The sequence below is a fragment of the Panulirus ornatus genome, chromosome 2, assembly GCF_036320965.1.
Source record: "Panulirus ornatus isolate Po-2019 chromosome 2, ASM3632096v1, whole genome shotgun sequence".
Taxonomy (NCBI): Eukaryota; Metazoa; Arthropoda; class Malacostraca; order Decapoda; family Palinuridae; genus Panulirus; species Panulirus ornatus.
The window spans coordinates 93870953-93884486 of NC_092225.1; the positions used below are offsets into that span (position 1 = coordinate 93870953).

The following is a 13534-nucleotide window of genomic DNA, read 5'->3' on the forward strand; positions in this document are numbered from 1 at the left end:
CTACAGCTACCTGTATGAGGTACTCCAGGAGTATTTCAAGCATATGTCAAGAGGTGTGAGGTATTTTTGTGAATATGATTACTAAAGTTTTTCAAGAGTGACAGCTTTAAAAGATGGCTGTATATTTCACATTTTACACCATATGAATATCCAAATATGAGAAGGTGGAATTCTTAACAGACTGTGTTCTTACAGGTGGCCATATTATTAGTGCTTGAAGAAAGAACAACACAGAAACAGGTAGTGGTGCTGACAACCCACCTGAAAGCACGGCAGGGGGCACTACTATCCAGCCTCCGCAATGAACAAGGCAAAGATCTCCTCTCATTTCTAAGTGAGCATAGTCAAACTCGGCCTACAATTGTGTGTGGGGACTTCAATGCAGAACCCAGTGAGCCTGTATACTCTACCATGACAGACAAATCAACAGGACTGGAATCAGCTTATGCTCTTTTGCATGATGGAAAGGAACCAACCTACTCATCATGGAAAGTGCGTGGGGAGGATGACTGTTGCAATAATATAGATTACATCTTTTACACTCCAGTTAGCTTGTATGTTGAAGGTGGGGTTGATGTGCCTACAGAAGAAGATCTTGGGCCCGGACGTGCCCCATGCCTGTCCTACCCATCTGACCACTTCTCACTTATCTGTGATTTCACATTCTCAACAGTCAATAATACAGACACTAAAAGTGATACCAATTTAATAGATAAAGAAAGTAATCTATAACTAGTTGTTTGGTGTTCTCATACTAATTCCTAGTTTCAAATAACAATGTATGGCCTTGAGCTGTCACATATATAATTTCCTTATCAATTTGAATGTTTTCATATTTATGGAACTCTGAAAAAGTGAATACCAGTGTTTAGACACATAATTCAGTTACAGTACTTAAATTACTAAGCTATTTGTGTTAATTAATATTATGCCTAATAGATTCTAGAGAGATAATATGACTGAATAAAGTGTTTAAGGTATCTAGATTGTAGAAAGTACATCATTAAGTAAAAGAGAAAAGGTAACCTATCACTCCTTGAATCTTTGAGAAGTGTTTCGTAATGCTTTTGTGATGTCACTCAAAAGTCAGCAGTTCATCCAGTATGAAAAATTGGCCATTCATGCAGTAGGTTTTGCTTTTGTTCTGTTACAAAGTGTAATATCAAGAATTTTCCTTTTAGTAGTTCACTGCCAGTAGTTCACATGTGCACTGTACATATTCCAATGTCTTGAACATTTTATGTATTATTGCAGAGGGAAGTATGCATCATTACATTATTACCTTTCAATTTATTGATCTGAGAATCTCAATTAAATACATGATGTGCTTTATGCTGACATATGTTGGTTATTAGCATCACCAGACTTCATGATACATAAGTTGAGAATACACAGTACAGTATTCAAACCATCCTGTCTCTTATACTCTTTTATTAATATGGTTTTTTAAAGTTTCTTTTTGCCATGGGGACATCTACTGTTTTTTAAGACCAGTCAGTGTTTGTGGCCCTTCACACTGAGTTCCATATCTATTGTACAATGTTCTTGTCCTCATTTCATTTGTTTGTTAATCTAACACAGAAAATGTAACAACATATTTTATAATACAGTACAACCAATGATATACTACACATCAAAATTAACTGATATTTGTTCACTTTTCATCTAACTAATTGGTGTTGTTATTCATTACTATATGCATATTCCTGTTTCATTTATATGTCAGAGTATAAAACTCATGAGTTTTACATTGAAGCACTATTCATATGGCAGGTGCATTGAAGCATTTCACTGATATTAATGATGGTATTGAATTCCTGTTGAATTTAGAATTCTGTATCCAGACTTTCTCTTCAGCTTATATGTAGTGGTGCCAACAAATGTGGTGTATACCTCTTAGTACTGCATTTATACTGAATCTCCCATAATTTCCTTCTAGCAATAAATCTACATCAAAATAATAAGTCAGGTAATGATACTGTTATTGGACTTCTTTAGTATTGGATCTTGCTGGAGCATCATGTGAACTTTTACTTTAACACAAAGGTGTATATAGGGGCTGAGAGTGTTATTGCCCCATAATATTTTCAGCATTTAAGACATGAAACAATGATGGAAAGAAAAGGAGTAATTTATGAAGATGATGATATTGATGATATTTATTATACTGTAGGACTAAGACTAATAATAGTTATAAGAATAATTTTCATGGTACTGCTACTGATGACAATATATTAACGATAATCAAAACAATAATGATAAAATATTAATGAGAATGAATAATAAGAAATTAATAATAATAATAATAATAATAATAATAATAATAATAATGATGATGATAATTTTTTAACATGTTTGCCACTTCTTGCACTAGCAAGGTAGTGCCAGGAAAAGACAAAGAAATGACTCATTCATTCACATCCACCAGAGTCCTGTATCCACAACCAGGCCTTATGAATCTTTGTGATTTTCCCTGACCACTTACATACCCTGATTTAGCTCACTGTACCCTGTAAAGCACATGGCTCCAATTCGCTTTATCCCTTGCTTGCCTCGCACCCTCCTGCCCTGATCCTTCAAAGCATTTTTCTCTCCATCTTTCCACTTCCTCCTTGGTTTCTCCCTTTTCTTTGTTCCTTCCACTTCTGACATTTACTGTATACCCTTTTAGTCAGTCTTTTCTCACTCATGCTTCCCATATATCCAAATCATTTCAGCACATGCTCTTCAGCTCTCTCATACACACTCCTCTTACTACTTCACTTCTCTATTACCCTACAATTTATTGTCATCAGTCTTCCTCACACCACACATATTGTCTTCAAATAATTCATTTCTAACACATTCACCCTATCCTTTACATTTTTGTAAAGGATACAGCACTGACGGTATCAGTGTATCACCAAACATGCTCATCTTTCCCCTCAAAGCCAGTGACCTTGCTTTCCACACATTCCTCATTTTGCCTAAGATTTTTGCCCACTCACTCATCCTATAGCTTATTTCAGCAACTACCATATCCACTCCAAGGTATCTAAAACACTCCACTTTCTCCAAGTTCTCTCTATTCAAACTCATATTTCAAATGATAAAGTTCTATCCATGTAAACTCATACTCCAAATGATATCAATGGGGATTAGGGAGGAAGAATACTGCCTATGTATCTCCTGCATGTCACTGAAGGCAACTAAGGGGCTTGAGCCCCTCCTATACTTACTTTCCTGTATTACCCTCGAATACTTTCCAAAAGTAGGCACAGAGGAAAGACCCAAATGACGATCTTTTTTCCCCTCTAAGACCGAGTCATCTCTTCTGGACACTAACTTGCTCATCCTGGAAATAGTGAACAATATGAAAGAAAAATGATAATTAAAATATTGACAATAGTAATAATTGATAATGATTATAAGAATTTTTTTCCTCATATATGTTCATTTCCTGCGATTAGAGAGGCAGTACTAGGTTCAAATGAAGATGACTTCATTCACTCATATTCTCGGTCTGGCTGTCTTGTGTAATGTGCGAAAACCACAGCCCCTTTTCCACAACCATGCTCCACTGACCTTTTTGTGGTGTCATTACTAATAGTAATGATGATAATTTTTTCATACGTATCATTCTTTCCTGCATTAGTGAGGCAGCCAGGAACACAAAAAGAAATGGCCTCATTCACTGATGTACACTTTTTAGCAGTTAAGTGTAATGCACTGAAAGCACAACCTTTTTGCCATTTCTCATGTTAGTAAGGTAGCACCAGGAACAGTTGAACAGTGGCTTCATTTGCTCTCATCCACTCTAGCTGTCATGCAGAGTAATGAAAAAAATAATATGATAAGAATGATCCTTCTTATTGCAGGTAATCACATTATTATCATTATTACTATTTTTTTTTTTTTTTTTTTTTTGCTTTGTCGCTGTCTCCCGCGTTTGCGAGGTAGCGCAAGGAAACAGACGAAAGAAATGGCCCAACCCACCCCCATACACATGTATATACATACGTCCACACACGCAAATATACATACCTACACAGCTTTCCATGGTTTACCCCAGACGCTTCACATGCCCTGATTCAATCCACTGACAGCACGTCAACCCCGGTATACCACATCGCTCCAATTCATTCTATTCCTTGCCCTCCTTTCACCCTCCTGCATGTTCAGGCCCCGATCACACAAAATCTTTTTCACTCCATCTTTCCACCTCCAATTTGGTCTCCCTCTTCTCCTCTTTCCCTCCACCTCCGACACATATATCCTCTTGGTCAATCTTTCCTCACTCATTCTCTCCATGTGCCCAAACCATTTCAAAACACCCTCTTCTGCTCTCTCAACCACGCTCTTTTTATTTCCACACATCTCTCTTACCCTTACGTTACTTACTCGATCAAACCACCTCACACCACACATTGTCCTCAAACATCTCATTTCCAGCACATCCATCCTCCTGCGCACAACTCTATCCATAACCCACGCCTCGCAACCATACAACATTGTTGGAACCACTATTCCTTCAAACATACCCATTTTTGCTTTCCGAGATAATGTTCTCGACTTCCACACATTCTTCAAGGCTCCCAGAATTTTCGCCCCCTCCCCCACCCTATGATCCACTTCCGCTTCCATGGTTCCATCCGCTGCCAGATCCACTCCCAGATATCTAAAACACTTCACTTCCTCCAGTTTTTCCTCCATTCAAACTCACCTCCCAATTGACTTGACCCTCAACCCTACTGTACCTAATAACCTTGCTCTTATTCACATTTACTCTTAACTTTCTTCTTTCACACACTTTACCAAACTCAGTCACCAGCTTCTGCAGTTTCTCACATGAATCTGCCACCAGCGCTGTATCATCAGCAAACAACAACTGACTCACTTCCCAAGCTCTCTCATCCCCAACAGACTTCATACTTGCCCCTCTTTCCAAAACTCTTGCATTCACCTCCCTAGCAACCCCATCCATAAACAAATTAAACAACCATGGAGACATCACACACCCCTGCCGCAAACCTACATTCACTGAGAAGCAATCACTTTCCTCTCTTCCTACACGTACACATGCCTTACATCCTCGATAAAAACTTTTCACTGCTTCTAACAACTTGCCTCCCACATCATATATTCTTAATACCTTCCACAGAGCATCTCTATCAACTCTATCATATGCCTTCTCCAGATCCATAAATGCTACATACAAATCCATTTGCTTTTCTAAGCATTTCTCACATACATTCTTCAAAGCAAACACCTGATCCACACATCCTCTACGACTTCTGAAACCACACTGCTCTTCCCCAATCTGATTATTATTATTATTACTATTATTAATTCATCATATACATTATTTTCATTATAACTGTAGGACTGTAAATTTTCTTATCATCAGTTTGGAAGAAAATTCTTGGACTAACCCCATTAAATGATTATAAGCATGCCACTGCTTTTGCAAAACTTTGTCACCACTACACTTATCTTCTGCCAGTTCTTTCACACCAAAAAATTTCTCATTCACAGCACATAATATTCAATTTTTTGAGTAGTCCTTAATGATTTGAGTTTAAAGATGTTATCAACCAACTGGGCTTTTATAGAACCAAATTGTGGCCCTAAGCAAGAGTTCAATCAACATTGCAAAGCAGACAACCAGGATGACTAAGGCACCTGGTCCTCATACCTTGCAGTATTTAAATCTTGCTCAAGGCCACACATTGTTTCCATTAAAGTTCCAGTGAATTGTTAATATCTTGTCTTTATTTTATGCACACTATTGTTCCCTCCTTTTGTCTTTTTCGTATAATATATGACTTGGAATTGGCAGATTATCATGTACATATTATTGTACAGTGATATACAGTAGTGTCACTCTGGATAGGTTCATGCAGCTTTGATTGTAAAGTTTTATCTAGATTGGTAAGTAACTTGCATATCATATCATTGTATTACTTGATGTGCTTATGTTGTACATAGTGCAGGGATGAAATTATATTTTGATATTGTAAGTTTGATTATGTATGCATAGTTTTTATGTACTTCACTCATTATTTAAATAATTATTTACTACAGTGGCTTTTGGTCATGCTGATAGGATCATTATTTGCATGTATAACTGATTTGGATTTCTTTGCTTTTATGTTTAACAGTGAAAGGCAAGACATTTTTCATTTGTTAATGGAAATTTGTTTTCCTTAAAAAAGGGGTTATGTCTTTATCTGAATTTAATAAACCAATGATATTTTTTGCCCCTTCAGAATTACAGTAATGTACAAGTTTTATTAGAATAGAATAGGCATTCTTTATTGGACATCAGGGCTTTTCAAACATAAAGGATATGTTCTTAATGAAAATATTTTTTTTTCTTTGTAAAACATTTTATTACTTGTAAATTTTTGAGAGTTTGAACTAGTTATATTCTTCTGTGGACAAGATTCTTTTTTAGAACTATGGCTACCAATCCACATAGGCACTCTTTCATTATCTTCAGCAGCACTTTATCTAATTGTGTGTGTGTGTTCTTTAGATCAAGATTATATGTTTTCGTAACAGTGCTGAACTGTTGTTTTTCAATCAAAAAGGGTTATTTATGTTTTTCCACTATTTATTTATGTAATGTATCTATTCCTCTTGCAAAGGCAAAAATTATTTTACCACCTTGAGAGGGTTAACAATTGATATTGTCATTCTGTTCTGCATTTGTTTAGTAGTATCTGTTTTTCCACAAGATATGTTATATGGTTTACAGTGAATGAACTGTATCTGTAAAGGGTATTTCCTATGGATTATATGAAGAAGTTTGAAAAGGAGAAAAATCATGATGTACAGTTTTGCTTACATATGTAATATACATGAAGCACAGTACTGTACTCTAAAACTTTTACAGACATTAGAAATCTGGAAAATGTTCACAGCAAAACCTGAAGTTTTGTGATTAGTCTATTTTACATATTCAAATTTCACATATTATGAAAGCAATGATGATGAAAGAAATGATTGTTTTTAACAAATTGAATGTTAACTAGATTATTTATAATAACTTTTCATATCGGAAGTGATAAAGTTTTCCGAATATGAATAATTTGAGAGCACTTACAAAGTGTATTACTTTGTGAAAAAGGATGCTCAGAAGTCCTTTCTACAATACAGCATATTTGTTTTTTAAATGGAAAATACATTTCCTCTTTCAGGAAGATATATTTTCAGTGTCAAGATGTATTTGTGGCTTTGCAGTATCTGATCTTCATTCATATGTGGAAGAGAAGCAAGTCTTACTACATTAGTAGGATCTTATATGCAACACAATTTCAGTGCATAATTCTCTTTAGAAAGTAAAACTTATTATGAAGGTATGTGGTCAGTATTGCTAAATAAAGAATGTGAAAATGTACATCCATAACTGAATGCCATTGACCTGTGTACAAAGTCTTTGACAACTACAGACCAAGGTTTCAAGTTTTTTAAGTAAACATTTGAAAAAGTAAATTATTCAGTATCTTTATCCTTTCAGTTTATTAAAGACAGTTTTGGAGAACAATTACCACAGAGGCACATTCAGAAGATTTCATCATTAGTTAAAATGCACAGATTCTGAATGTCAATGAAAAAGTATGTAAGAATAACGATAAGGGACTAATCATACAACACCTCAGAAGACATACAGTTGACTACCTAAAACCCAAATACTTTTTACTTTGCCCTGCTAGTTCAGCTGAGTAATCAAATAAGAGCCATCTCAGACAAACCCTTTCCCCAGCTAAAGTGTCAAAGGGGTGCATTACCTTTTACGAGGACTGTTTCGTTTGAAAACCCATAGGAAGGTGTCATGTTTTCAGGATCTTGAAGGGACAATGGGAATTTAAAGCTAGATTGCTGTAGATGAACCAATTACCATAAGTATATTGGTAATGGGTAGCAAGTAACCACTGCTTAGGTACAGGAAGGGTTAGCCCTCTTAATAGGCCATTTGTGCACAATGTGTCGCTAAGACTTCTGTGGCTCCAGTGACCAGTACCGGTTACCCCTAGCTCCTGGTGAGCAGACACCTTGTAATTAGCTGATGGTAATGCACTCAGTAAATCCTGAATATTTTTCAATTTGTTTTCACATTTATAGGATTATTTTCTATCCACAAATTAGTTAATGTACTTTCCTAAGTATATAAACCCATAAAATTATTTGATTGCGTATGAGATGGTAGAAAACAGAGCATAAGCTTTCACGTTACATATTTCATGCGTTGATGGTAATTATTGTTTCACATTTATACAATATTTAGTTTCAATATCTGAAAAAGCAAAAGCAAATGAAATACATTTCTACTACATAAAAAACAGATGCAATATAAATAGTTTTTCTGTCCCTGTTGACTGTCTGTCACTGCTATATGTCTGTCTTTACATGTCAAATAAATCACAACAATAAAACTCACACTTACCCCTGTGATGTCTACTCTTTCTCCAAGTTATTGTTGATTATGACGACATGAGAAAATCTATCTACTTATGATGAGTGGAATGTGTTATGTTGATGGTGGATGGGAAGGGTGGCTGCTGTGTCTTGTTCTTTCTAGTTCATATTTTTGTCCTGTACCTGGCCAAGGCTGAGCTACCCAGTTGCACTAGAGGCACCACTTTTATCATCAAACTATGCAGGAGACACTCATAATTCATCATTATCATTGTCTGAATAACTTTTGAAAATGTAATTTATTTTGGTGGTGATTAGTAAGATTTTCCTACCACTAATACATGATTTACCCTTCACCTGTGTGGCTTCCGCAAGGGCACGAGGAATCTGCCCAGATCTCATACCTTGATATCCTTCCACTTCCACCCTTTTATCAAGTTTTTCCAATTATGAAAATACTCAAACACTTGCCACTCTTTACACTACACTGTGTATGGGAAAGAGAACAATATGCAGCAACAAATGGTCACTAAAACAAGTAATCCATGGGAGCAAAACACAGTTGCCTCTCATTAGTAAGTTATGTAGGAGAAAACTGGCCTGCTGTGACTGGGGAACGGCCCATCCACTCATATACACATGTATATACATAAATGCCCACATACATACATTATTTATTTTTATTTCATTATACTTTGTCGCTGTCTCCCGCGTTTGCAAGGTAGCGCAAGGAAACAGACGAAAGAAATGGCCCAACCCCCCCCCCATACACATGTATATACATACGTCCACACACGCAAATATACATACCTACACAGCTTTCCATGGTTTACCCCAGACGCTTCACATGCCTTGATTCAATCCACTGACAGCACGTCAACCCCGGTATACCACATCGCTCCAATTCACTCTATTCCTTGCCCTCCTTTCACCCTCCTGCATGTTCAGGCCCCGATCACACAAAATCTTTTTCACTCCATCTTTCCACCTCCAATTTGGTCTCCCTCTTCTCCTCGTTCCCTCCACCTCCGACACATATATCCTCTTGGTCAATCTTTCCTCACTCATTCTCTCCATGTGCCCAAACCACTTCAAAACACCCTCTTCTGCTCTCTCAACCACGCTCTTTTTATTTCCACACATCTCTCTTACCCTTACGTTACTCACTCGATCAAACCACCTCACACCACACATTGTCCTCAAACATCTCATTTCCAGCACATCCATCCTTCTGCGCACAACTCTATCCATAGCCCACGCCTCGCAACCATACAACATTGTTGGAACCACTATTCCTTCAAACATACCCATTTTTGCTTTCCAAGATAATGTTCTCGACTTCCACACATTCTTCAAGGCCCCCAGAATTTTCGTCCCCTCCCCCACCCTATGATCCACTTCCGCTTCCATACATATACATACAAATACGCAGACATTATATACTTTCTTCATTGCTCCCAGAACCCGCGACCCTTCCTACACCCTGTGACTCGCTTCCGCTTCCATGGTTCCATTCACTGCTAAGTCCACTCCCATATATCTAAAACATTTCACATTCCCCAATTCTTCTCCATTCAAACTTACATCCCAACTAACTTGTCCCCTCAACCCAACTGTTATTCATATTCACTCTCAACTTTCTCCTTTTGCACACTTTTCCAAACTCAGGGCATGTGAAACATCTGAGGTAAACCATGGAAAGGTTTGTGGGGCCTGGATGTAGATAGGGAGCTGTGATTTTGGTGCGTTAATCAAGACAGGTAGAGACTGAGTGCGAACAAATGTGATCTTTTTTGTCTGTTTTCTTCTTGGCACTACCTCGCTGAAGCAGGGGTAGCAATGCTGTTTCCAGCGGGGTGGGGTAGTGCCAGGAATGGATGTATGTGTGTATATATATATATATATATATATATATATATATATATATATATATATATATGTATATGTATATATATATATATATATATATGGCATTGCAGTGGAATTTATTAAGAAAGGGGGTGACTGTATTGTTGACTGGTTGGTAAGGTTATTTAATGTATGTATGACTCATGGTGAGGAGCCTGAGGATTGGCGGAATGCGTGCATAGTGCCATTGTACAAAGGCAAAGGGGATAAGAGTGAGTGCTCAAATTACAGAGGTATAAGTTTGTTGAGTATTCCTGGTAAATTGTATGGGAGGGTATTGATTGAGAGGGTGAAGGCATGTACAGAGCATCAGATTGGGGAAGAGCAGTGCGGTTTCAGAAGTGGTAGAGGATGTGTGGATCAGGTGTTTGCTTTGAAGAATGTATGTGAGAAATACTTAGAAAAGCAAATGGATTTGTATGTAGCATTTATGGATCTGGAGAAGGCATATGATAGAGTTGATAGAGATGCTCTGTGGAAGGTATTAAGAATATATGGTGTGGGAGGCAAGTTGTTAGAAGCAGTGAAAAGTTTTTATCGAGGATGTAAGGCATGTGTACGTGTAGGAAGAGAGGAAAGTGATTGGTTCTCAGTGAATGTAGGTTTGCGGCAGGGGTGTGTGATGTCTCCATGGTTGTTTAATTTGTTTATGGATGGGGTTGTAAGGGAGGTAAATGCAAGAGTCCTGGAAAGAGGGGCAAGTATGAAGTCTGTTGGGGATGAGAGAGCTTGGGAAGTGAGTCAGTTGTTGTTCGCTGATGATACAGCGCTGGTGGCTGATTCATGTGAGAAACTGCAGAAGCTGGTGACTGAGTTTGGTAAAGTGTGTGGAAGAAGAAAGTTGAGAGTAAATGTGAATAAGAGCAAGGTTATTAGGTACAGTAGGGGTGAGGGTCAAGTCAATTGGGAGGTGAGTTTGAATGGAGAAAAACTGGAGGAAGTGAAGTGTTTTAGATATCTGGGAGTGGATCTGTCAGCGGATGGAACCATGGAAGCGGAAGTGGATCATAGGGTGGGGGAGGGGGCGAAAATTTTGGGAGCCTTGAAAAATGTGTGGAAGTCGAGAACATTACCTCGGAAAGCAAAAATGGGTATGTTTGAGGGAATAGTGGTTCCAACAATGTTGTATGGTTGCGAGGCGTGGGCTATGGATAGAGATGTGCGCAGGAGGATGGATGTGCTGGAAATGAGATGTTTGAGGACAATGTGTGGTGTGAGGTGGTTTGATCGAGTAAGTAACGTAAGGGTAAGAGAGAGGTGTGGAAATAAAAAGAGCGTGGTTGAGAGAGCAGAAGAGGGTGTTTTGAAATGGTTTGGGCACATGGAGAGAATGAGTGAGGAGAGATTGACCAAGAGGATATATGTGTCGGAGGTGGAGGGAACGAGGAGAAGAGGGAGACCAAATTGGAGGTGGAAAGATGGAGTGAAAAAGATTTTGTGTGATCGGGGCCTGAACATGCAGGAGGGTGAAAGGAGGGCAAGAAATAGAGTGAATTGGAGTCATGTGGTATACAGGGGTTGACGTGCTGTCAGTGGATTGAAGCAAGGCATGTGAAGCGTCTGGGGTAAACCATGGAAAGCTGTGTAGGTATGTATATTTGCGTGTGTGGACGTGTGTATGTACATGTGTATGGGGGGGGGGGTTGGGCCATTTCTTTCGTCTGTTTCCTTGCGCTACCTCGCAAACGCGGGAGACAGCGACAAAGTATAAAAAAAAAAAAAAAAAAAAAAATATATATATATATTCCTGGTAAATTATATGGGAGGGTATTGATTGAGAGGGTGAAGGCATGTACAGAGCATCAGATTGGGGAAGAGCAGTGTGGTTTCAGAAGTGGTAGAGGATGTGTGGATCAGGTGTTTGCTTTGAAGAATGTATGTGAGAAATACTTAGAAAAGCAAATGGATTTGTATGTAGCATTTATGGATCTGGAGAAGGCATATGATAGAGTTGATAGAGATGCTCTGTGGAAGGTATTAAGAATATATGGTGTGGGAGGCAAGTTGTTAGAAGCAGTGAAAAGTTTTTATCAAGGATGTAAGGCATGTGCACGTGTAGGAAGAGAGGAAAGTGATTGCTTCTCAGTGAATGTAGGTTTGCGGCAGGGGTGTGTGATGTCTCCATGGTTGTTTAATTTGTTTATGGATGGGGTTGTTAGGGAGGTGAATGCAAGAGTTTTGGAAAGAGGGGCAAGTATGAAGTCTGTTGGGGATGAGAGAGCTTGGGAAGTGAGTCAGTTGTTGTTCGCTGATGATACAGCGCTGGTGGCTGATTCATGTGAGAAACTGCAGAAGCTGGTGACTGAGTTTGGTAAAGTGTGTGAAAGAAGAAAGTTAAGAGTAAATGTGAATAAGAGCAAGGTTATTAGGTACAGTAGGGTTGAGGGTCAAGTCAATTGGGAGGTGAGTTTGAATGGAGAAAAACTGGAGGAAGTGAAGTGTTTTAGATATCTGGGAGTGGATCTGGCAGCGGATGGAACCATGGAAGCGGAAGTGGATCATAGGGTGGGGGAGGGGGCGAAAATTCTGGGAGCCTTGAAGAATGTGTGAAAGTCGAGAACATTATCTCGGAAAGCAAAAATGGGTATGTTTGAAGGAATAGTGGTTCCAACAATGTTGTATGGTTGCGAGGCGTGGGTTATGGATAGAGTTGTGCGCAGGAGGATGGATGTGCTGGAAATGAGATGTTTGAGGACAATGTGTGGTGTGAGGTGGTTTGATCGAGTAAGTAACATAAGGGTAAGAGAGATGTGTGGAAATAAAAAGAGCGTGGTTGAGAGAGCAGAAGAGGGTGTTTTGAAATGGTTTGGGCACATGGAGAGAATGAGTGAGGAAAGATTGACCAAGAGGATATATGTGTCGGAGGTGGAGGGAACGAGGAGAAGAGGGAGACCAAATTGGAGGTGGAAAGATGGAGTGAAAAAGATTTTGTGTGATCGGGGCCTGAACATGCAGGAGGGTGAAAGGAGGGCAAGGAATAGAGTGAATTGGAGCGATGTGGTATACCGGGGTTGACGTGCTGTCAGTGGATTGAATCGGGGCATGTGAAGCGTCTGGGGTAAACCATGGAAAGCTGTGTAGGTATGTATATTTGTGTGTGTGGACGTATGTATATACATGTGTATGGGGGTGGGTTGGGCCATTTCTTTCGTCTGTTTCCTTGCGCTACCTCGCAAACGTGGGAGACAGCGACAAAGCAAAAAAAAAAAAAAAAAATATATATATA

The 13534-nt window shown here is 38.7% G+C and overlaps 1 protein-coding gene across 2 annotated transcripts in view; it reads left to right on the forward strand.

The window, feature by feature from the left end:
• The window catches only part of LOC139758486 (nocturnin-like), a 93462-nt gene extending 85986 nt beyond the window's left edge, over positions 1-7476 (forward strand). For both annotated transcript variants that reach the window (XM_071679977.1, XM_071679986.1), the window contains exon 5: positions 196-7476. In XM_071679977.1, coding sequence (XP_071536078.1) covers positions 196-732 — 537 coding nt within the window. In that variant the 3' untranslated portion in view covers positions 733-7476. The remainder of the gene's footprint in view (positions 1-195) is intronic.
• The last annotated feature ends 6058 nt before the right edge of the window (positions 7477-13534 follow it).